Below are 23,842 nucleotides of genomic sequence, written 5' to 3' on the forward strand. Positions count from 1 at the left end.
GGCTTCTCTACTTTTGAGGTTTTGGGACTTGGACTCTATGTAAAATTGGGACTTGGCTTTCTTGCTCCTCAGCTTGCAGAGAGCCTATTGGGGGACCTCACTTTGTGATTGTGTAAATCAATACTCCTTAATAAACTCCCCTTTATATATACATCTATCCTATTGGTTCTGTCCTTCTAGAGAACTCTAATACAATGTACTAAATAAATAGGCTTGTGGAACAAGGCTGTGAGAAGATGTTAATTGGCTATAAATGCTCTGCAGGAGCTTTAAATGTACTCCAAAAATTATTTGAAACTATGTGATGTTAAACTTAGTGAATATAGTAAACACTTTTTAAAGAAAGCTTGGAGATTTAAGAGAAAAAAATAAGTATTTTATTTAGGCTCAAATAGCTAGTTGTTCAAAGAATATAAAGAATGAAAATAGTACTTCTATCTTTCAACCATCCAAAAGAAAATCACAGCTTATTTTCAAAACTGAAATACTGGACTTGGAATACCTAAAGTTAAAAAACCAGAATCCATTAATATAAGTACTTTGATGAATGAACTATACCTCAAGAATTTTTTACATTCAGAGTGCTTTTCTCTTGTTAGGCTTCTCTACAAGTTACCTCTTGTTTATATGAATTTCTGTATCAATTACTTATGTAGGGCTTTGTCCTAATAAAACTTGTGTTACAATATAAAGGATGAACAAACATAGATTTTTGACATTATTTAACTAATCATAGGAGTTCACTCCAGTATACCTTTTCTGCCTTTGAATAAAGTATGAACTTTCACAAAAAGCTACCATCATCATTAATTGGGAATGTCTCCAGTGTGAATTTTTTGGGGCAGATTAAGTCATACTTCTTGGCTCAAGAACCAGATGGGATCCTGAGGTAGTTTACAGAAGGCAGAGTTCTGGTGTACAGAGTATTAGGAGACTTTAGTAACCTCATAATGTCTGGTATAAATGATATACCTAAGGCTATGGATGTCTCTCCAGCCTAGGTTCCCAAAGGTACAGTAAGTCTGCACTGAACATCATTAATAGGTTCTTAGGAACTGCAACTTTAAGTGAAATGATGTATAACAAAACCGACTTTACCGTAGACTAATGGATACAAACAAGAGTTAAGTTCCTATGGCAAATGTCTCGTCACAACATCATCAAACTTCTAAAGACCCCAAATATTTCCAGTATTAGACATTAAAATAAATCTGAGCTATATACACATTTAAGAAGGATTAATAAAAACAGGTAAGATAATTATTTACCCTGTTATTCCAGTACAGGGCCATGGGTAGACAGAGAGCATCCTAGCAGCTCAGGGCAATGGTGGGAACCAACCCTGATTAGTAGCCACTCCACTGCAGGGCACACTCCCTTACAAACTCAGACTGAGATAACTTAGATATGTCAATTAACCTACTGTATACATCTTTGGGGTTTGAAACTGGAGCACCTGGAGACATGGGGAGAGTGTGCGAACTCCACACAGTGTCCCTGGCTGGGAATCGATATTTTTCTCATCAACATCATAACAATTATAACATTATAACAAAACAAAAACATTTTTCAAGGACCTGCTGTACTTTAAACAAATGCAGATTTTAACAATACATATAGATTAACAGCAATACATATTTCTCCCATTGCAACTGATAACCCTATCCCAACTCTAGTCTCCATTCAGTAGCAAGACAGCAAAGAGTATTGTCAGGAATGGAGTAAATGGCTGTTACTGTTGTCTTAGCCATTAATTCAGAGATTTCTGTGCTTAGAAGTGTTCTCTTATATTCTCATGAGCTCCTGATTTCTTGTGACCTTCTTATAAGGGCTGAATTTTGTTAAATATCAACTCCAAGAGTATTGTTTGGTTTTGCCTAATGTTTACTTCATCAATAAATCAAGTGGATATTAGTATGCTATAGACCTATTTATGAACTAGGGAGAGGTAAGGGTAATGGATATCAAAATAATGATACACAAACACTTGTACGGTGATACCATGTTTAACTCCAAAGCCTTACGGCTTCATCTGAAAACCAGGAAAATTCCTTCAAACAGATTTCTATCCAATAATATTTCTATCCAATATTAACTCTGTGATATCATTTAAAGAATAATCTGACAAATGTTTTCCTACATTATATTCATGAGATTTTATCCAGCATAAATTCATGATGTTGAATGAGTTCTGCATTCTGACTGAAGGTAATTAATCTTTCATTTTTTTCTTTTTTCAGGACTTAACTCGAGTATGCAGTTTTTGATGTTTAACAAGGTTTGAACTCCTGTTGAAGGCTTTATTACATTCCTTACATTTGAATGGTTTCTCTCCTGTATGAATCATTTGGTGTCGAATAAGAGAGGAGCTCCGGTTGAAGGATTTTCCACAGTTAACACATTCATAGAAATTATTTCCAAAACGTAGTGTTGGATTATTACTGTCTTCACTTTCACTGAAGGCCTTTCCACATTTATTGCTTGTGCAGGCCTTTGCTTCAGCATGAAGTTTTTGATGCTTAGTAAGGTTTGTACGTCGGTTGAAGAATCTCCCACATTCACCGCATTTATAGGGTTTCTCTCCTGTGTGAATGATCTGATGTCGAATAAGGGATGAACTTCGGCAGAAGGCTTTCCCACATTGATAACATTCATAGGAATTCATTGTAGTATGACTTTTTTGGTGCTGAATATCTGTACTTAGACTCAAGTCATCCCCATATTCATATTCTAAATGTTGCTTACCTACTGAGTCTAAATTAAATTTGAAGTGAGTTTTAAACTTGTCACATTTTGGAGACCCCTTTCTTGAAGAAATTCCCTGTTGTATAGCACAAATTGAGCTAACAGAATTAATATCAAAGCTTTCCTTATTTTCACTACACTCAAAATCTTCCTCCTCAGTGTAGGTTGTCTCAGGAATGAAAGCCTTTTGTGGCAAATTTATGTCCCATTTTTTCTGGTTCCTATGTAACCAATTCTCACCTTTCCAGACATCTGAAGAAGGGTGTCCACTTCCAGTAAACCTTGTTATCATCACTCCATGGGATGATTCTTCTCCAGAAATACTCTGCATGTCTAAAGAGAAATAAAAAATGCCATGAACTAGAAAGGAAACTGCTTCATTAGAAATGGAGGCTGAACTGTATAAGGTACATGCATATATCACGGGTCTTAAACACAGAATGGAAATGTGTGGCAAGGTTAGAAAAAAATACTTATAAAATAAATAAATGGTACAAAAATATTAAAAAGAGGTTAGTAAATAAAATAGAGCTATTTGGGACTATTAAAAAAACTATATAAAACTATATAGGGCTCAAGTAAAATATGGTTATATGAACAAGGATGGGGGGTGGCATATCATATCATAATTCAAGTTATCACTGGTTCGTAACTAGTGTGTGAAGGCTCTAATATTCCTTCTTCTAGCATCTTGTTTATCCCAAGCTGTTCACCAATAATAAATATTCCTTTCTATAAAATACCAATTTACTCCTAATTTTAAGAATATGTCTGTATTCCCAGGCACCATACCTTAACCAGCTAAAAGCAAACTTGCAATCTTAGTGCCCCTCCTTTTCCATACAGCCACAATTACTCCCTAAATATAACAAAGGCAAAAAGAACTATAATGTAAGATAACAGGAAGTCCTTTTTCTGGGCTCAAAATAACTCCTGATTCCAACATTAGTGCTTTGGTAGTTTTCTACTCTACTTCCTAGAACTCAAAACTTTACCTGTTCTAATTAAGATTGGGTCTTTTCCTTTCACCTGTCCTCATTTCTGTTTTATGTTCCACTTCATTTCTCAAAATTCCTCTCACTTAGCTTCTATATACTCTGTATACTCTATATTCTAGCAATTTTTTAAAAATAAAATTTCACTGACTTTTTTCTTGTAACTTCAAGCATGCCTAATAATTTTATTCTCCAACATTTATTGGTGACCAAATCATGTCAGCTTTGCACTCACATTACTGTTCCTTGTTTTCATCACTCTCTAGGACATCTCCACTTAACTATCGTAGTCCTCTAGCTTAACAAATGAGAGACTGAAGTCATCTTCCATGTTGAAAAAAAACTTCAATGTCTTCATTTTTGTTTGAGTCATTGCTTTTCTAATATTTATACTGGAGTCCATAAAAAAACTGAATAACCATTGTCCTTCATCTCCCATATCAAATCTGTGCTTTGGTTCTATTCTTTTAAAAAATTTCCTGTCTCTGCCTCACCAGTGTACACTAGGTGTGTGGGGGCAGATAGCTTGTTCCTTTAATTCACAAGTCTTCAGAGAGAGAAATGTATTCCAAACCTGGACCTAATTTAGATGAGATCCTAGACTTCAACCTTGATGCCATAATAGGCAAGACTTTGGGGGTCTTAGGAGAGAGTAAATGTATTTTTCAAGGGGGAAGAACACAGGTATTTTGTAACCAGAGGACAGATTAATGTAGATCAAAATGGCTGCACATTCTTTGCCACTCTCCCCATACTGAAGTAGAGTTTATTCTGCTTCTCCTTGAATCTGGGCGGATCCAATGATTGCTAAGCCAATAGAATGTGGCAGAAGTGATACTCTGCCACTTCTGGACCTAGCCTTTAAGGTGACAGCTTCTGATTTCTCTCAGAATGTTGCCTTTCAGAACCCAGCCACCTTGCTGTGAGAAGCCCAAGCCTCAAAGAGAGGCCACATGTAGGTGCTCTGGCCCATAAGAACAGTTAAGTTCCGAGGAACAGCCAGCATTAACTTTCACCCATATGATGTGCCATCTTGGACATTCCATCCCATTTGAGCCCTGGAACACTGCAATCCTAGCTAACATCGTATGAAACATAAGAACTCCTCAGTCTTCTCACAAAATTTGAGAATAAAATGATTGCTCTTTTAAGTCACTATGTTTTGGGTAATCTTTTTAACAGATAACCAAAAACAGTGTTCTAGTAGTATTTATGTAATAGCAGAATTTCCAATTATATTTCACTAATTAAATCTTTGTTACTCATGTTTGTACAACTCATTTTTCATATAACTTCCTCACTCTTTTTTATTATTTTTTTTTTAGTGACAAGGTCTTGCTCTGTTGCCCAGGATGGGGTGCAGTGATACAATCATAGCTCACTGCAACCTCCAACTCCTGAACTCAAGCAGTCCTCTAAGCAGCTATGATTACAGGTATGCACCACCATGCCCAGCTTATTTTTTGTAGAGATGGTGTCTTGCCATGGTGCCCAGTCTGGTCTTGAATTCTAGGCTTCAAGAAATCCTCCTGCCTTGGCAAAATCTACATCATGATGGAGACTATGACATAGATTTTGTAGTCATCTTTAATCCACCACAATCCATTAACTATTTGAGAAAATAACTTACATTTATTGAAGTAAATTCCAGATTAATTTATTATGTTTAGATGAGGAGATAGATAAAAGTAGAATATACTCAGAAAATGTTTCCTAGTTTTAGGATGGAAAAACATGTATAAAATGAACAGATATAAAACAATGGGGAAATACAGTTACATAAGTTTAAAAAACGTGTGGCAGTCACCATGAATAAAAGTAAAAAACAAAACTGAGATATTCCATTTGCCACAACTGTGATCCACAGAATTTACATAAGATGTTAATACATTAATTAAAAACCCCTACGGTTTTAACCAATAAACCACATAAACAGCTTTACTAAATGACAACCCAAAAAATAATTTTTGCCTTTCTTATCTAATATCTATCCATCCATCCTTTTTTCTCTGATTCCTATAGGAATCTGCACCACAGGCTGGAGATGTAAAGGTAGGGTAAAAAGAAACATTATGCCTACCCTCAAGGAACATACAGCCTAATGTGGGAGACAAATATTCACAGAGATACATGTAAAATATAATTGTGATAACTGCTAAAAGGAAGAGTAAGGTGCTGTACAAGTGTACAACAGAAAAAACCAAGTCAGAAAGACTTCCTTAAGGAAATGTGCACTTATTTAGGATCTGAGGAATAAGGGTCAATTAGGTAAAGGACAGGGGGAAGAGCGTTCTATGTCAAAAGCTGGGATGGGAGACAGCAAGCCACATTCCAGGGACAACCAGAATGCATTCCTTTAGAATCTTTTCTTTGCTGCACACCAACACCTGTGAGAGTGCTTAGGACACAGTATGTAGGTGCTTAATATATATTTGATGTTGATTTGCTGAAAGTAGATAGGTGTGGCTTGAGTATAAAGAGGGAGGGGAGGATGTGGTGCAAGATGAGATTGGAGAAGTAGGCAGAGAATAAAATGTGAAATTAACAATACTGAAATCAATATAGCATTTAAAAAATGCAGATCACAAAATCCGATCTCCTTGGTTGCAGTATGGTTCCAAGAATGGAGTTGGGACAAGAATAATAGAGCTAAGAAGTATGCCAAGGTGGTGGTTCAGGTGAGAGATGATGGTACCTGGACTAGCATAGCAGCACTGCAGTTGGACAAAAGTGGAGACATTCAAGAGATAGTGGGGAAGTAAAAAGGAACAAATATTAGAGAAGTGAAGGAGAAGAAGTTGTGTCAAGAATAAACTGTATCTCATGTAACTAGGTAGAGGGCAGTGTCATTTACTCAGGGAATAATAGAAGAGTAGAAAGGGAAAAAAAAATCAGACTTTGGTTGCATGGAATTTAAGGCATCTTTAAGATATCCCAGAGAAATGTCATAGCATATATAAATCTCCAGAGAAAAAGTCTGATCTAAGGATATACATCTGTAAGTCCCCTATATACATGTGAAATAATTTAAGTTCTAGTTGTGGATGTAATAAACTAGGGAAGAAAAGAGCAAGAAGAGAAGACAAAACAAGATAAAATGTTGGCAAACTCTGAAATTTATCAGATAGCTACAGAAAGCTAAGTCTGCAAAAGACAGAATAGCCAACCAAAGAGGAACATCAGAAGTATTACAAGAACCTAAAAATGTTTTAAGAAAGAGGCATAGTTAACAGTGGAACTTACTGCTGAGAATTCAAGTGAGATAAGGAATGTCTCAAAAATATCTACTGGAGTTAGCTACATGAAGTCATTAAAAACTTTAGCAACAACTGTTTCAGGTGAATGTCTGGGGTAAGAGCTAAATTGAAATGGGGTATGGAATAGGAGGTGAGGAAATGAGAAAAACAAGCATAAAGTACTTGAGAAGTTTGGCTACAAAGAAGAGGTAAGAAAAAGAGTAATAGCTAGAGGAGGATGTAGGGTTGAAAGAAAACTTTTAAAAATCAGTAATGACCAGAAAAGGTTAAAAAGCTGATGGAAAAATGAGACAGAAATGGTGAAAATATAAATGAGAAAAGGTAGGGGTAAATGAGGTCCAAAGCACAATGGGAGCAGGGACAGAGGGTATTTACCTTAGAAAGGAAGAGAAGAATAATTTGCCTATCAAATTAATAAAGAATTCAGGTAAATAATACCCAGTGTTTGCTAGGATGATAATAAAGAGATAATAATACTCTATTATTAGTGAGAGTATGAATTGGTATAACCTTTCTGTAGACAATTTAGCATAATATAAGACAACTAAATAAATTTATACTCTAATGCCAAGTTCTTCTTCTAATAGGGTATCCTATGGAAGTTATCAGACATGCCTGAAAAATTGGCAACAACTTAAATGTCCAACAGTGGCGGGGCGGGGGGAATGGTTAAATATATTATGATATAATTGAATATTTTATGGGAATTACAAACCACATTTTCAAAGATTAGTGAAATAGGTAATCACTCATGATGGTATGTTAGGTGAAAAGAGGATATAAAATGACGTGTTCCTGATGAATTCTGGAAAAATTTTGAAAACTGTTCCACAATTTCAGAAAACAAATATTCAGAAACCTCAGAGATACAACATCACAAACAAAGAAAATGGCTTAAAAAAATGTTAATACTGCATAGCTCTGGATACTGAAGTAATGAGCGAGTTATATTCCTTGTTTTACTTTTCTATACTTACTAGAACTTATATTAATATCACAATTTTATTTTCTCTTACAAAGTATTAACAAGAATGAAGAATAAACAAAAATGATGAAGATAGGGAGTTAAGGCAAAAGTTAAGAAGTTCTCCAGGTGGAAGCTGAGGCAGGAGGATCACTTGAGCTCAGGAGTTTGAGGCCAGTCTGGGCAACACAGTGAGAACTCCGTTTCCAGAAAATAAAATAAGTGATACAGTTTAAAAAAAAAAAAAAAAAGGAAAAATGGAAGATTACTAGAAATCACTCTAGTATAAACTTGACTTATTTTCTTTAAAATAAAGAATAACATTCAAAGTTAGGTGGACTAATTTTCATTGATGTAGCACTTACCATGACCATGCACTGTTCTCTGTCGCACAGGCTGGAGTGCAGTGGTGCTATCTCGGCTCACTGCAAGCTCCGCCTCCCAAGTTCACGCCATTCTCCTGCCTCAGCCTCCCGAGTAGCTGGGACTACAGACACCTGCCACCACGCCTGGGTAATTTTTTGTATTTTTTAGTACAGACAGGGTTTCACCATGTTGGCAAGGATGGTCTCGATCTCCTGACCTCGGGATCTGCCCTCCTCGGCCTCCCAAAGTGCTGGGATTACAAGCGTGAGCCACCGCGCCCGGCCGCACCGTGCACTATTCTAAGTATACTAGGCACACCAACTCATTTAAGTCCTCACAGTAACCTGGAGGTAGATACTATTATTAACTCTATGTTACAGATGAGGAAACTGGTAGAAAGCTCTCTCAGGTCACATAGCTTTAAGTGTCTGTGGTCCTATCCCTAACCTTATGTGACTATTTTACCACATAAGAAAAAGAACCTGTGAACAAAAGCCAATGATGTGTTTTTCCCCACTAAAGTTTAGGTTTTGCTATCTCCTTCCCAACTAACAATTCAAAGATTGGGTTGTGCATTGTCTGTATGTTTAAGAAACAGAAGCTTCTTACTATGGCCTCATATCTACCTGATTCTTACCAAAAACAGTCTTCCTTGGTATTTCTTTCTCCATTATCCATCTTTTTTTCTTACTCTCCAACTTAAGGCTTTCAACTGGTTTGGAAAGTAGATATGCTGTTCATGGAGAAAATAAAAAGAACAACAACAACAAACATATATGACACTTCAGACATTTTTATAGAGAAGAAAATTCTATCCTGACACAGTAATCTAAGCTGCTGAAGGGTAAGGCCAGAAGAGCACCATAGACTTGTGTATCTCTGGCTCAGTATCAGAAAGGACTTTCATCCAGATTCAGTCAGAAAATCAGCTACTGTGTCCAAAGAATATTAGCAAACCTGAACCCCGACCCAAAAGTGAACTTAGTCACTTCAGCAGTCCTATAGCTTTTAACAGTAGGAAGAGACTACTAAATGGACAGATTAGGTAAACATATGGAAACCACCTTTACGCAATGAATTCAGGTTCCTAAAGTTTTCCAGCATCACATTCCTGTACAGGTTCTTTACAGCAGAGTCCAGTTGCCCCCACTCTTCCTTGCTGAATTCCACAACCACATCTTTGAATGTCACTGGTTCCTAAAACATCAAGTTCCTTTTTAATCAAAGGTGTCACTCCCCAAAACACTACCAGAGGAGGAATGGATTTGAAGGAATAGGGTAGGAGTCAGAATACACCAGAAATTGATAGAGGGTTCTAAGTGATGAAAATCAAATTGTAGTAAGGGCCAAACAAATTGGTACTATATATACTCTATTAGGGATATAAAAGAAAAGTGAAGTGCAGTCCTTATTCTACAGTAGCGTACATTATGGTTGAGGGGGAAAAAAGACAACTGAAATAACTGTGGAACAAAAAATTACTATGCCATACAAATAATTTACTTAAAAGGAGTTCAAAACAGGAAGAATTTGTGGTAGTTCTGATGGAAATTTGTAATTAAAATGTAGGCTCTGGTGGGAGGAGAGGTAGGGCATTTTCTTTAATTAAGAAATGCTGCCTGATAACTGTTTTCATTTGGGACTCACAGTTTAACATCACTCATCAAATGGGCAAGATTGCCTGACTGCCCAAAGTAGCCTCCCTATTAATCAGTTACTACTGCATTGTTTATTTTCTATGTAATAATTATTACTCTCTACAATTACCTTATTTGCTTGTATTTGCCTGTATACCTCTACTAGAATGTGATCTCCACAAGGCTGGGATTTTGTTTTATTTATCAATTGTATTTTCAGCCCTCAGAACAGTATCTGGCATATTATGCACTACATAAATATTGGCTAATGAATAAATTCCCTCGTTTATCACACCATCAATTATTCCACTTCTCTCTCCAGCATCCTCAACCTTGTCTTTAGTGGCACCTCCAATCTCACTGAAATATATAAACGTCTTCCTTTCCTCTCCTTCAAGCCAGTCTTTATGAATAAGTTGTCTGCATTAATTTTGTCTGCTTCCTCACTTCCTCTTTCCTCAACACACCACATCTGGCTTAGATTCCTGTGCATTTTAGTATCTCCGTGAGTGAATAGACACTACTTGGGCTGTATTACTTTGACGCTTTAAAGCATTTCTCCCTTAAATATTCTTACCCCTTGGCCTCAGTGACATCATATTTCCCTGGTTTTCCCCTACATCTTTTGGTCCTGTCTTTTTAGTATGCTTTGAGGTTTCTTCTACTCTTGTGTAGTAAGTGACATTGCTCTGGATTCTACACTTGAGCCTTAATTCTCAACGTTTTCTGAGTAGGCTCTACATCTATAGCGTCTACAGATAAAATAAAACTATATTCTTGAGGGAACAGATACACAGAGCGACTATATGGCTAAGAGTATATCACCAACTAAAATAGGTCCAGTGTCCTGTGGGAAAATAAAAGTCTTATGTTCTTGGATGGAACCATGTTTGGCAAAAGTTCAAAGATCAAAAAATTGAAAGCAGGTAATACTAAAAATGAGCATATATGTTCAGTAACAACTAGAATCCTAATTCACCTGTGGTTTGCCTGTTCGTGAGCCAGCTTTCATTTTCTCCTTAATGTTCCCCATCTGTGGGGCAGAGTCCTTGCAGGGCGTATCTGAGGAAGAGGAAGGAAAATATTAGGGAGACAAGTTTTGCCCTAGAGGAACTTCTAATAATTATAGTTGTTTTAATATGATATTCACAGGAATTATCCATAGAACTTTGAAAAAAATAATGTCAGGCCCTACCAGCAAACACAATCTTCAAAGGTCAGGCCTAGACCTTGTATTTTTAAAATATTTTAAATGTGATTCTGATATGCTTCCATGGGTTGAGATCTATTGAATCAGAAAGAGGGACAAAATAATATTTTCAGACCTCATCTATGCTTATAGCAGATTCCAAAAAATAACTAATTCTGTCATAACTAAAGCCTAACTACAGCGAAGCCATCACAGGCTGTAATTCTACTTGGAGCTTATAATATTTTATCCAACCAATCCCTTCTTCAAACACTCCAAAGAGAATTCTTTTCAAGGATTGTTTTCCTGTAGGTTGCTCTGTGCTTACTATACACAGACCTAAGCAACCTGTCCACCTTGAACTATTGCTTCTTTCAAAACATAAAATTCTGAGGGACAACCAATTCTCTTATCCAGCCATTCAGTGAGAAGTGTATCCAGGGGCCACTGTGGAAGATTCATGAGTTACATCAGTGATCCTCAAGTGTCACACTGGTCTGTGAAGTTTTCACTGATTCAGGGTGAAATGAAAAGAGTAGAAACAATGTAGTAAGTTTGTTATAACATTATATTTATTCAATATAAGGGACTTTCTTTTGATGTTAAAATGTCTTCTAATATGTTATTGGTTTAAAAAATGTTTTACTTAAAAAGATTTGGCAAACCTGTATCATCTCCACCCCCATTTTAAAACTTTTAGTGACCTTTGAAACCCCCCAGAAATCTTAAAACCATGCAGTTACATAATAATCAGCATGAATTCTCCATTATAAATGTATAATTGGGTTCAACAATAATTTAAACAACTGCATGGGGACTTCTTAAAACACCATCAGGGCAGGCCTGGTGGCTCACACCTGTAATCCCAACAACTTTGGGAGGCCATGGTGGGAGGAATGCTTGAGCCTAGCATCCAAGACCAGCCTAAGCAACATAGGGAGACCCTTTCTTTGCAAATAATAATAATAATAAATTAGCCAGGTATGGTGGTGTGTGTATGTGGTCTCATCTGCTTGGGAGGCTGAGGGAGGAGGATCACCTGAGCCTAGGAGGTCGAGGCTGCAGTGAGTGGTGATCGCACCACCACACTCCAGGCCTGGTGACAAGTGAAACCCTGTCTGAATAAAAGCAAACAAAAATCCAAATTTCTCAGCAACGTACCATGTGAATGCTGTAAATATTATGGTCTAACTTTTTATTTTGTTTGTTTTAAAAGAGGGTCTCGCTCAGTCCAGGCTGCAGTGCAGTATGGTGCAATCACACCTCACTACAGTCTCAAACTCCTGGGCTCAACCAATCCTCCTGCCTCAGCCTCCTGAATAGCAAGGACTACAAGCATGTGCCACCATGCTTGGATAAAGTTTGTTTTTTGTTTTATATTTTTTCTTTTTTTCTTTAGAGACAGGATCTTTCAATGCTGCCCAGGCTGGTCTTCAACTCTTGGCCTCAAGTGATCCTCCTGCCTCAGCCTCCCAAAGAGTTGGGATTACAAGTGTGAGCCTGGCCCTGAGATCTGTTAACTTTATTCAAGTCTATATAACACTTTGTAGAATGTCAGTCTGCTCAATTCCATAATCTTTAGGTCAGTACAATGTTGTTCCTTGTTGTTGACATTCTTGGAAATTCTTGAGGTATCTTGGAAAGGTACAAATGCCTCCAATCAGCTATCCTCTTATTTATTGCTCTCTCTAAATATCATTTTCTTCCCTTAGTTCTTCTCTGCTGACCTCCCCTTCTTGAACTTTTAGCATCGTGTTCTCCGAAACCCTCATTCCATTCAAAGAAACATCTATATACATTCTCAAGTTCTTTATAGACTCTTCCTTCTCCCTTGCTAAATGGATCTTGGCATCATCAAAGGCACCTTTTTCCATCCTGTAAGCACTATGATCTTGGAAATTGTTCTGATCTACTTGTACCTCCCTTCCACTTCCTAGTATTTTCTGTCATGCAAAAATATTTCTTACTAGTTTATGCCATTTAACTATACTGTTCTTGATGTTATAATATATTAAGCTATCACACATTCATTTTTTCAACACATATTTACTATCTCCTATGTGCGAGATACAGAAATACCTGCCCTCAGAGAGCCTAGTGTATTGTGAATGACCAACACTAAAGTAATTGTACTAGGCCAATAAAAACTGTGGTTACTTGGTTCACATTGTTGCTTTTCACCCCAAATCCTGACAGTCTTTTAATAGGTTACTTCAACACTGACACAGACACCCCTTCCAGCAACCCAGACTGATAGAACTTTGAATTTCTTATCTCTAATAACCATCAGCAACCAATCTACTTCCTTGCTCATACTCTGGTCTTTATTACTTAGAACTATCCTACCATGCATATAAAATTAGATAAATCAATCGATAACTGCATCCTCCTATCCTTTCAATTTTCACGTCCTTGCTTTTTGTATATTCTCCAACTTTTATCAGAGTCCCACTACACTACATTGATTCTTTAATTTTCTCCCATTCTATCATGGCTCTAGTGAAGTCACTTCATTCTCTATTAAGCTTAGAACTAAGTTTAAGGTACAATTCACAGTAAAATTCACCATATTAGCTATTTTAAAGAATATAATCCAGTGGCTTTTAACACATTCATAATGTTGTGCAATGATCACCACTATGTAATTCCAGAACATTATCATTACCTAGAAAGAGCCCCATATTCATTTAGGGGTCACTCCCATACACTCCCTTTCCTCATACTATCTCTACGAATTTGCCTATTCTGGACATTCCACATAAATTCAATCATATAGTATGTGACCTTTTGTGTCTGACTTCTCTCACTTAGCATAATGTTTTGGAGTTCCAAATATTTTTTTTTAAACATGTATCAGTACTTTTATTCTTTTTTACGGCAGAATAATACTCCATTGCAGGTATATAGCACAGTTTATCCATTCATTAGTTGATGGATATCTGGGTTGTTTCCACTTCTTAATGTGAATATGTGTCTTGAATTCTCTGGGGTATATGGTAATTCTATGTTTAATTTTTTGAGGAACCACCAAACTGTTTTTCACAGTGGCTGAACCACTTTATATTGCTAACAACGACATACAATTCCAAACAATTTCTCTACATCCTAGCTAACCCTATTCTTTTTCCTTTATTATAGCCATCCTAGTGGGTGTCATTATGGTTTTGAGTTGCAATTCCCTAATGACTAGTGATCCTGAACATTTATTCCTATACTTTTTGGCTATTTGTATATCTTCTTTGGAAAAATATCCATTCAAGTCCTTTGTCCATTTAAAAAACTGTGTTGCTTATCTTGTTATTGAATTGTAAGAGTTCTTTATATTTTCCTGATATTAGACCCTTATCAGATATATGATTTTCAAAATGTTTTTTCTCATTCTGTAGGTTTTTTGCTGCCTTGATGGTGTCTTTTGATGCAAAAAAGTGTTTAATTTTGATGGTCTAATTTATCTATTTTTTCTTTTGTTTCTTGTATTTTTGGTGTCATAGCTAAGCATTGATTACCAAACTTAAGGTGATGAAGAGTTATTTCTATATTTTCTACTCAGAATTTGATGACTTTAGCTCTTATATTTAGACAATTGACCCATTTTGAGTTAACTTTTGTGCATGATATGAGGTAAGGCCCCTACTCCAATCTTTTGCATATGGAAATCAAGTGGTCCCAGCAACATTTGTTGAAAAACTATTATTTTCTCATTTAATGCCTTGGCACCCTTGTCAAAAATTAATTGGACATAGATGTATGAGTTTATTTCTGGACTCTTAATTCTATTCCAATACCACATAGCTTTGATTATTGCAGTTTTTTAGTGAGTTTTGAAATTGAGAAGTATACATTGTAAGACTATCTTCTTTATGAAGGCAGTTTGACTATCTTGGGTCCTTTCCAATTCCATATGAATTTTAGGATCAAATTGTCCATTTCTGCCAGGAAAAAAAAAAAAAAAAAAAAAGCAGCTGGGATTTTGATAGGGATTGCATTTGAATCTGTAGATTGCTTTGGGGGAGTATTATCTTTATGATATTGTTTTCCAATACGTGAACGCAGGATTTACTTAGGTCTTTAATTTCAACAATGGTTCGTAGTCTTCAGCAGACAAGTCCTACACTTCTCTTTTATTTTTCACAGATTATAAATGAAATTATTTTCTTGGTTTCTTTTTAGGGTCATTCATTGCTATAGGCACATAACCTATTTTTGTTGATCTTGCATCCTGCAACTTTGAATTTATTAGGTCTAATAGTTTTTTACTGGGTTATTTAGAATTTTGGCTATATAAGAGTACAACATCTGCCAGTAGGGATAGTTTCACTTCTTCCTTTTCAATCATGATACCTTTTCTTTTTTTCTTGCCTAATTGCACTAGCTAGAACGTTCACTATGACATTGAATAGAAGTGGCAAGAGTGGACATTCTTGTCTTGTTCCTGATTCTAAGAACAGAGCTTTCACTTGTTCATCAAGTTCATCAAGTATAATGTTAACTGTGGGTTTTTTATAAATGCCCTTTGTCAGGTTGAGTGAGTTCACTTCTAGTCTTTTTTTAATTTTTTGTCATAAAAGGGCATTGGATTTTGTCAGATGCTTTTTCTGCATCAATTGAGATAATCATGCACTTTTCCCTTTTCACTGTATTAATATGATGTACAACACTGATATATTTTTATTTGTTGAACCATATTTGCATTCCTGGGATAAATCCCACTAAGTCATTTTGTATAGTCCTCTTAAAATGCTGTTGGATTTGGTTTGCCATTTTTCTTTTGCTGTGATGTCTTTGTCAGGCTTTGGCATCAGATTAGTACTTGCCTCACAGGATAAGTTAAAAAGTGTTCCTCTAATTTTTTGGAAGAGTTTGAGAATACTGGTGTTAATTTTTCAAAAGTTTAGTAGAATTCACCAGTAAAGCCATATCATCTTTGAGTTTTCTTTGTTGAAATTTTAAAAATAACTAATTCAGTCTTTTGTTATTGGTGAGTTGAGTTCAGATTTTCTATTTCTTCAGTCAGTTTTGGTCATTTGTGTTTTTGGAATTTGTGAATTTCATCTAAGTGCATCTAATTTGTTGTCATTTAATTGCTCGTAGTATTCTCTTATGAACCCTTTCATTTTATGCAAAGTCAGTAGTAATGTCCCCACTTTTCCTGATTTTAGTAATTTGAGTCCTCTTTTTCTTGGTCAGTGTAGCTGTACCTTTGTCAATTTTGTTGATCTTTTCAAAGTACCAACTTTCAGTTTTGTTGGTTCTATTACTTTTGTGTTCTCCACATCATTTATCTTTGCTCTAATATTTATTTTCTTTCTTCATCTTGCTTTTAGATTTTCTTTTTCTAGTTCCTTCAGGTAGAGGGTTGAGATCTCTTTTTTTAATGTAGGCATTTATAGCTATAATTTGAGCCATCCCTTCACTGTATGTCATAAGTGTTGGTATGTTGTATTTTTGTTTCCATTTCTCAAAATATTTTTTCATTTCCTTTGTGCTTTCCTTTTCGACCCATTGATTATGTGACTGTTAATTTCCACTTATCTGTGAATTATCCAGATTTCCTTCTGTTATTGATTTCTAATTCTGCTATAGTTGGAAAAGATACTTCATGAGATATCAATCTACTTAAATGTTCTGAAACTTGTTTTTTAGTCTAACATTTGATCTATCCTGGAGACTATTCCATGTATACTTGAAAATGTATCTTCTGTTGTTTTTTGGGTAGTACACTCTGTATATTTGTTAGTTCAAGCCAGTTTATAGTGTTTCTCAAGTCTTCTATTTCCTTTTTAATCTTTTTTCTAGTATTTTTATCTGTTAATAAAATTGGGGTGAAATCTCCAATAATTATTCTTGATCTATTTCTCTTTCACTTCTGTATTTGCTTCATATATTTTGAGGCTCGAACTGTTGTAGTTATTGCTCATTTAGTAACTTTTGAACTAATTTTGTAAAGTCTATATTCCATGTTGTGTTTACCTGCATGAATCTGTTCCCTCAGCTTAGTGGTCAGCTTGTAATATCACAGAGATTTTCTTAAATGCCTTGAAACATAAAAATAATATCAAAAACAAAAACCATCACCTGGTCTCTGCAGCTGCATTGTGTATATTAGGGCACACTCACTCAGTCAGACACTTTTAACTCTACATTGTTCTTCACTTCTTGCTTGTGTAGCACCTGAAGGTCAGCTAGAGATAAGAGTTAGGGCTTTCTCAGGTCTTTCTAAACATGTCTTCAGTCTTCCAGATTTTCAGAAATACGTGGGAGCTTTCAAAATCCCTTATTCCCTCAAAGCATATCATTCTTCAGCATCTCAACTGTTATTATCTCAGACAGCAGTAGCTAATACATTTTCCATGAAATGTTTTTGACAAATACACCCCAGGTAGCCAACTCAGTTCTGAGTGACTTTTGAGCTAGGTAAAATAAGGGCAAGCCCTATGAGCAGGTTTTTCAGAGAGCCACCAGACAAACCAAAGAAACAACCAAAAGACTTTCTTCAGTTCTGTATTACCCTGCAACCTCTCATTTGCCTTTTCTACTAGATTTCTCAAGAATAGTCTATAATCATGATCACATTCCCACCTCAAACCTATGTTTTTTAACCCATATGATGGGCAGAATAGCAGCCCCCAAAGATATCCACGTCTTAGTCCTTGGATACATGGCAAGAAGGACTCTGCAGATGTGATTAAAGTCAAGGACCTTAAGATGAGGGAGATCATCCTGAATTATCCAGGTGATCACAACCTAATTACATGAATCCTGAAAAGTGAGGAACCTTTCCCAGTGTGGTGAGACAGTGAGAAGCACCATGAGTGAGCAAGAGCTATGACAATAGAATAAAGTGTCAGAGATGTGGCAGTGTGAAAAGGACTTGGCCCACTGTTGCTAGCTTTGAAGACAGGGGAAGGGGAACATAAGCCCCAGAAAGAAAACGGTACCACCTTTACCTTGATTTTAGCTGAGGGAGACCCATGTTGGATCTCTGATCTACAGACTTGTAGAATAATACATTCATGTTGTTTTAAGCCACCAAGTTTGTGGTAATTTATTATAGTAGCAATAGAAAACTAATACAACTCACTACAAAGAAGCACCCCTCAAATCCTCTAAAACTGCTCCAACTAAACCTTAAAATTACTCCTAATCAACAATTTCAATGAATTATTTTTAATATTGATCTTAATAGGACCTTTTTGTTATACCATTGTTGAACATTCACTTCTTGAAAATTTCTCCTTTCTTAATTCAGATACCAATCTTTTCTGGTTCTCTGATTTCCTAGATTATTACTTTCTAGGAATTATTAGGCTTCTCTTCTTTTGCTCATTAAAAAATATTTTTTAGACAAAGACTAAATATAACCACAATACCAACACAGTCACTCTCCCCAATCAATAATTCCTCATTATATATCCAGTTCATGGCCTCTTATCTTATAAGGTCCACACATTCACATGATTTAAAAAACTTAAAAGATGTATAACTAATCTCCATATCACTTTGCCATACTCCTTCCCTTAAAAACTGGACTGTCTTATAGTTTCCCAGTTTGGATTTTACAAATGGTATTATCATGGTATAGTTCAACATGTTCCACTATCCTCTATATTTCCTGTAACTGATAGTTACACCTAGACCAGCTCTTAAATATTGATGCTCCCTAAGGATTTGTATTTCTCTTACTGCTCTGTTCATTCATATAAGCTTCCAAATCTTCTCTTTCTGAACACTGAAGGCATACTGTTAACTATATATTGGTTTATTCATTGTGGAAGTCCCACAGGAACCTCAAATAAAACATGCCACATAATTAAAGTATTACAACCTCTCCCCCCACTCCCAAATTCCACTCATGCAGGCCAGTACATGTGAATTTATGTCAAAAGGTATCCTATTTATAAGTTTATAATTCCTTTAGGTTCAAACACCTGCTTTCCCAATGCTCATTCTCTAACATCTAATCTATCACAATAGCCTAACTGGTTTTTCTATTTTCAGAACCCTCAGATCTCTCTCCTTTACGTGAGACATCAGTAAACTTTTTCTGTAAAGGGGCAGATAACAAATATTTTAGACTTTGCAGACAATACAGTCTCTGCTACAAGTACCCAACTCTCCTCATAGCACAAAAGCAATCATAGACAAAATGTAAATGGACATAGCTATGTTCCAATAACACTTTATTTTAAAAAATATTTGGCCCATGTGCCATATTTTACCAACTCCTGCTCTAAATTGATGTCAACATAATATTTTTAACTGGCAAATCAAACTGTCTCACTCCCCTACCCAATCTGTGAGATCTAATTCTCTATTTCTATTACTTACAGAATAAAGTCAAGGCTGCCTAATAGAGTAGTATAAAGTCCTTCAAGATCTGGCACCTGATACCCTCTGACCTCAAAAAAAGGTAGTTTCTCTTTACATGGGAAAGGTCAAGTATTTTACCTTCAATTTTTTTATATTCTTACCTTCACCTTCAAGCATTTCAATCACATCTTCTATGAGGGTCATCATATCTTTACTGTTGTTTGGATGTTGCAAATTCACCCACGTTCTGACTTCTTCAGGCAGGATTGCCAGGAATTGTTCCAGCACCAGCAGTTCTATAATCTGCTTCTTTGTATGAATCTCTGGTCTCAGCCATTGAAGACAGAGCTCCCAGAGTTGGCTCAGGGCTTCATGGGGCCCAGACACTTTCAAATACTGGAAATGCCTGAACTTTTGACGAGATGCCTCAGAGTCATGTGTCTCCACGATGGGGATGGTTTCCTGCTGCCAAGAGATATCTGCTCTCAGAACCTCTCTTTGTTCATGTAGAGACATGTTTTGAGGTTTTGAGATAGCCATCAACTTGCTCAGAGGCTGCATCTTCCTAAATAGAACTCCCACAGTAGTTCAAATCCACCTTACTAGATTGCAGTAATTCTCAGGCTTGAGCTAAGCACCTGTGTACTATATGCAGCGTGATTTAAGCCAAGTTATTTCACGGTAAGAAGGAAAGCTCCAGGAACTTTATACACAAAGCCAATATTCAGATACCTGAGCAACTGAAAAAAGATAGAAATTAACCCACAGGTAACAAACATATATTAGCATAGTTTTAAAACATAACTATTGTTATTAAAATTGCCTAAGAAAAATACATATCTGGATTCTCCTTCTATTTTATTTTCCTTTCTTAAAACTAGAAAATATGCTTTTCCTTTCTCCTAACCAGTTTCCCAAAGGACACACACAGATAAATAGACATACCGAAACAAATGATGAAGAGTCCTTTGATTTAAAAAGACTTCATAATTGAATTGCAATTAGATTTATTCTATATCAAGTAGCAAACCATTTTTACCTTAAAATTAAGCAACACAAAACTTCAGGTAGGATATTAAGGTTTCAGAATAGATGTGACTGAAAAACCTTTCCCCAAGTTCTTATTAAAATGCTAATAAAATTCTATGAGTGAAACTGACAATAGCACTAGAAATTAAGGTAAGAGACAATTGTTTAAAATATACTAGAATAATATCCATAAACTATTATTAGGAATAAATCAAAAAGTGGATTCCCAGACTACAGTGAAAAGTTTGTATCTGTTAGGACTTACTATGGACAATTATGCAATGCCCACCAGGGATGTCTTAGGCGCAACTGAACATTTAGACTCACAAGACTACTATTAGTCATATTTGGCACCAATTTACTCAGAAGGCAAAAAACAACTTGCTAGCAGAATAATATGCATTTTTCTTCAGTGTGAGTCTCTGCAGAGTGTAGCTCAAGTGCAGGGAGATGAGACCCATAAACGTGGTGTAGGAAACACTCTGACTCAAAAGAATTCCCCCAGGAGCCAATATCTCTCATAACAACTGAGCACAACTTTACGGGTTGTCTCAAAGAGCCTGCCAAATTATAGGTGTCACTACATTCGGGGCTGTCCAGATACAACTTTTTCTATTTGATTTACAGTTCTCCAAGTCCAGATGCAATTTACTATTCAGGTGTCATTTTGATTATGATCATCAAAGGTTAGTAGTTCTCAATCAGGAGATTTTGCCAGCAGGGGAAATTTGGCAATGTCTAGAGACAGTTTTGATTGTTACAGCTAGAGATTGTACCTAACCTCTAGGAAGTCAAAGCCAGAGATGTTGCTAAATATCCTACACAGGATAGCCCCCTATAGCAAAGAATTACCCAAAGTGTCGATAATTGCAAGGTTTACAAACTCTGCTATAGGCAATATATAAATGAGAGTACATACTTTGGAGTCATAGATACATGAGTTTATATCTCAGCTGTACTAGTTACTATATGTATAAAGCTGAGCATTTGCATTCTCAACTGTAAAATGGATATAAAAATATCTGATCAAATTATAGGTATTAAAAGAGCTCTCGTCTCATTTCTTGATACACACAGTAAGCACTCAGTAGATCATATGCACACATGTATGTTACAATGTTAGATCTTACCTATTGGCCAAAAGCTTGTGCGACCTTGTCCATGGCAATGCCTGCCTGAATAGATCACTCAGCATTCAAATAAGTATTAGTGAACAGAGTAGGGGAAGGACACACAGAACTATTAAAAGACAGTTTAGTGGCAGATGAGTGGTAAGAGCCAGGTTTCTCAATGTTTGACTAGAAATTTACAGAAAATCAAGGGAAGGAGTCTAGAATGATCCTTGTGATAATGGATTAGAGCTGGAGACCTACGTGTGAACTTGTATTTGGCTGAATTAGATGAAGATGGTTACATATTTACATATATGTATATATACATAGATTAGTATAAACACATATTTCTTTGCTCTGTTGGCTAAGTAGGTCTAGAAGCAAGAACAGCCCAGCAGCAAAAGAACAATTAGCTCCCAGATCTTGGTTTCTAATACCATTCTCCAATAGGAACCAGGATTTCTTGGAGAAATGGCTGATTCTAGGACTGAGGCTCATACAACATAAGCATGGAGCATCTTATAGTGCCAGAAAGTAAAAAAATGCTCAAAAATTTTTTTTTTAAAAAAAGAAACTGAAACATTTATTGGGGCACATCAAAGGTACACAGGAGCCAAATGAAAGAGCTCCTTGTGGCCAAATCTGGAATATAAGCAACAGAATATTAGATAATTAAAACAATTAAATTAATACTCATGAGCCACACTGATATAAATGGCAACTTATTAATAAATGGGGGAGAATAAATCTATGCAGAAAAATTCTGAATAATTTATGCAAATTCTCAGCCACCCACAAGGTAGAGCATAACTCCCCACCCCACCGCTTGAGTATGGACTCTGCATAGGCATTTCCTGCCAAAGAGGAAATGTTGGGGGAGGGGAAAGGTAAATTTACAGAGGAAAAACCTGACAAATACCACCTCAGCCACGTGACCAAGATTAACATCAATAGCAATAAGTCATGTTGGCAGGATGTAGCCTTGAGATAATGTGATGAAAATGGCATTTTGCCTCTGTGATCTTCCTGCTCTAAACTCATAACCCCAGTCTAATAATGAGAAAAACATAAAATTCCAAAAGATGGTTCTCCATACTTAACCAATACTCCCTCATAACTGTCAGCATGATCAGAAACAAGGAATGTCTGACAAACTGTCACAGCCAAGAGAAGCCTGAAGAGGCATGACAACAGAATGCAATGTGGTATACTGGATGGATTCTATATAAGAAAGACATTAGGTAAAAATTAAACTTGAATAAAGCATGGACTTTAGTTAATGTAGTATTATTAATTGTAACAAAGGTACTATACTAATGTAAAATGTTACTAATAGGAAAAATTAGTGGAGGGGTGTATGGACACACTGTTGTACTATCTTCTCTATTTTCCTGTAACTTTATTCAATTTATTTAGAATTTTTTTTATCTGTGAATGCAAGCTCCCCAAAGGATTTCCCACAGCAAGTGAAAAGCCACAGAGGCAGGTGTCTTCTGGCTTGAAAGATCCCTTTTATGTTGTCATGGCCCGGGGAGGAAAAGGGCAATGGTGCCTTTCTTGGGCTATTCCTGGGTCTCACTGGATAGAAAATTGCTTCCGGTTGCCCTGAAGCAAGCATTTCCTGCAATGAATCCCTCTGGCGTGCTCCTTGACATCTCCCCAAACTCGTAACACAAGTCCATCTTTCTCCTCATTCACATCTGCCAAGGCTCACCGTAATACAATAGACTGAAAACCTGCCACAACTATTGACATCCACGCTCCTCCTGATCTGGCCTCATTAGCTCCACTTTTGATTTATGCAATTGCATTTGTTCAGGACACTAACAATTTCCAGGCAGATCTTTCTTTTGCTCTAAAATATACCACTTGCTCTAAAAATATACCACTCAGCCTTAACCCGTGAGGACACAAAATAAACAACAATGAGGGTGCAGCTGGCTCAGTGAAGTTTTCTGCAGATGAAAGGCCCACTTAGAGGACTCATGATCTCACCTGACATAGAAAACAAATTGGAACCACCTCTACACTCTAGCTCAATTAAAGAAAACAAGCACAATGCTATGGGAAAAGAATCTTTTTTTTTTTTAGACGGAGTTTTCGCTCTTGTTGCCCAGGCTGGAGTGCAATGGCACAATCTCGGCTCACTGCAGCCTCTGCCTCCCAAGTTTAAGTGATTCTCCTGCCTCAGCCTCCCAAGTAGCTAGGATTACAGGCACCTGCCACCATGCCCAGCTA

General features: G+C 36.4%; 1 protein-coding gene across 1 annotated transcript in view; it reads right to left on the minus strand.

Moving 5' to 3' along the window:
- Positions 1-2,236: 2,236 nt before the first annotated feature.
- Positions 2,237-23,842, minus strand: part of ZNF215 (zinc finger protein 215) — a 24,631-nt gene continuing 3,025 nt past the window's right edge. Inside the window, exons 3-7 of the mRNA XM_011971773.1 lie at positions 19,625-20,203; positions 10,944-11,026; positions 9,392-9,524; positions 8,965-9,060; positions 2,237-3,078 (exon numbers count right to left, since the gene is read on the minus strand). Coding sequence (XP_011827163.1) covers positions 2,237-3,078; positions 8,965-9,060; positions 9,392-9,524; positions 10,944-11,026; positions 19,625-20,024 — 1,554 coding nt within the window. The 5' untranslated portion in view covers positions 20,025-20,203. The remainder of the gene's footprint in view (positions 3,079-8,964; positions 9,061-9,391; positions 9,525-10,943; positions 11,027-19,624; positions 20,204-23,842) is intronic.

Source organism: Mandrillus leucophaeus, unplaced genomic scaffold (assembly GCF_000951045.1).
Source record: "Mandrillus leucophaeus isolate KB7577 unplaced genomic scaffold, Mleu.le_1.0 Scaffold1246, whole genome shotgun sequence".
In the NCBI taxonomy this organism is placed as follows: domain Eukaryota; kingdom Metazoa; phylum Chordata; class Mammalia; order Primates; family Cercopithecidae; genus Mandrillus; species Mandrillus leucophaeus.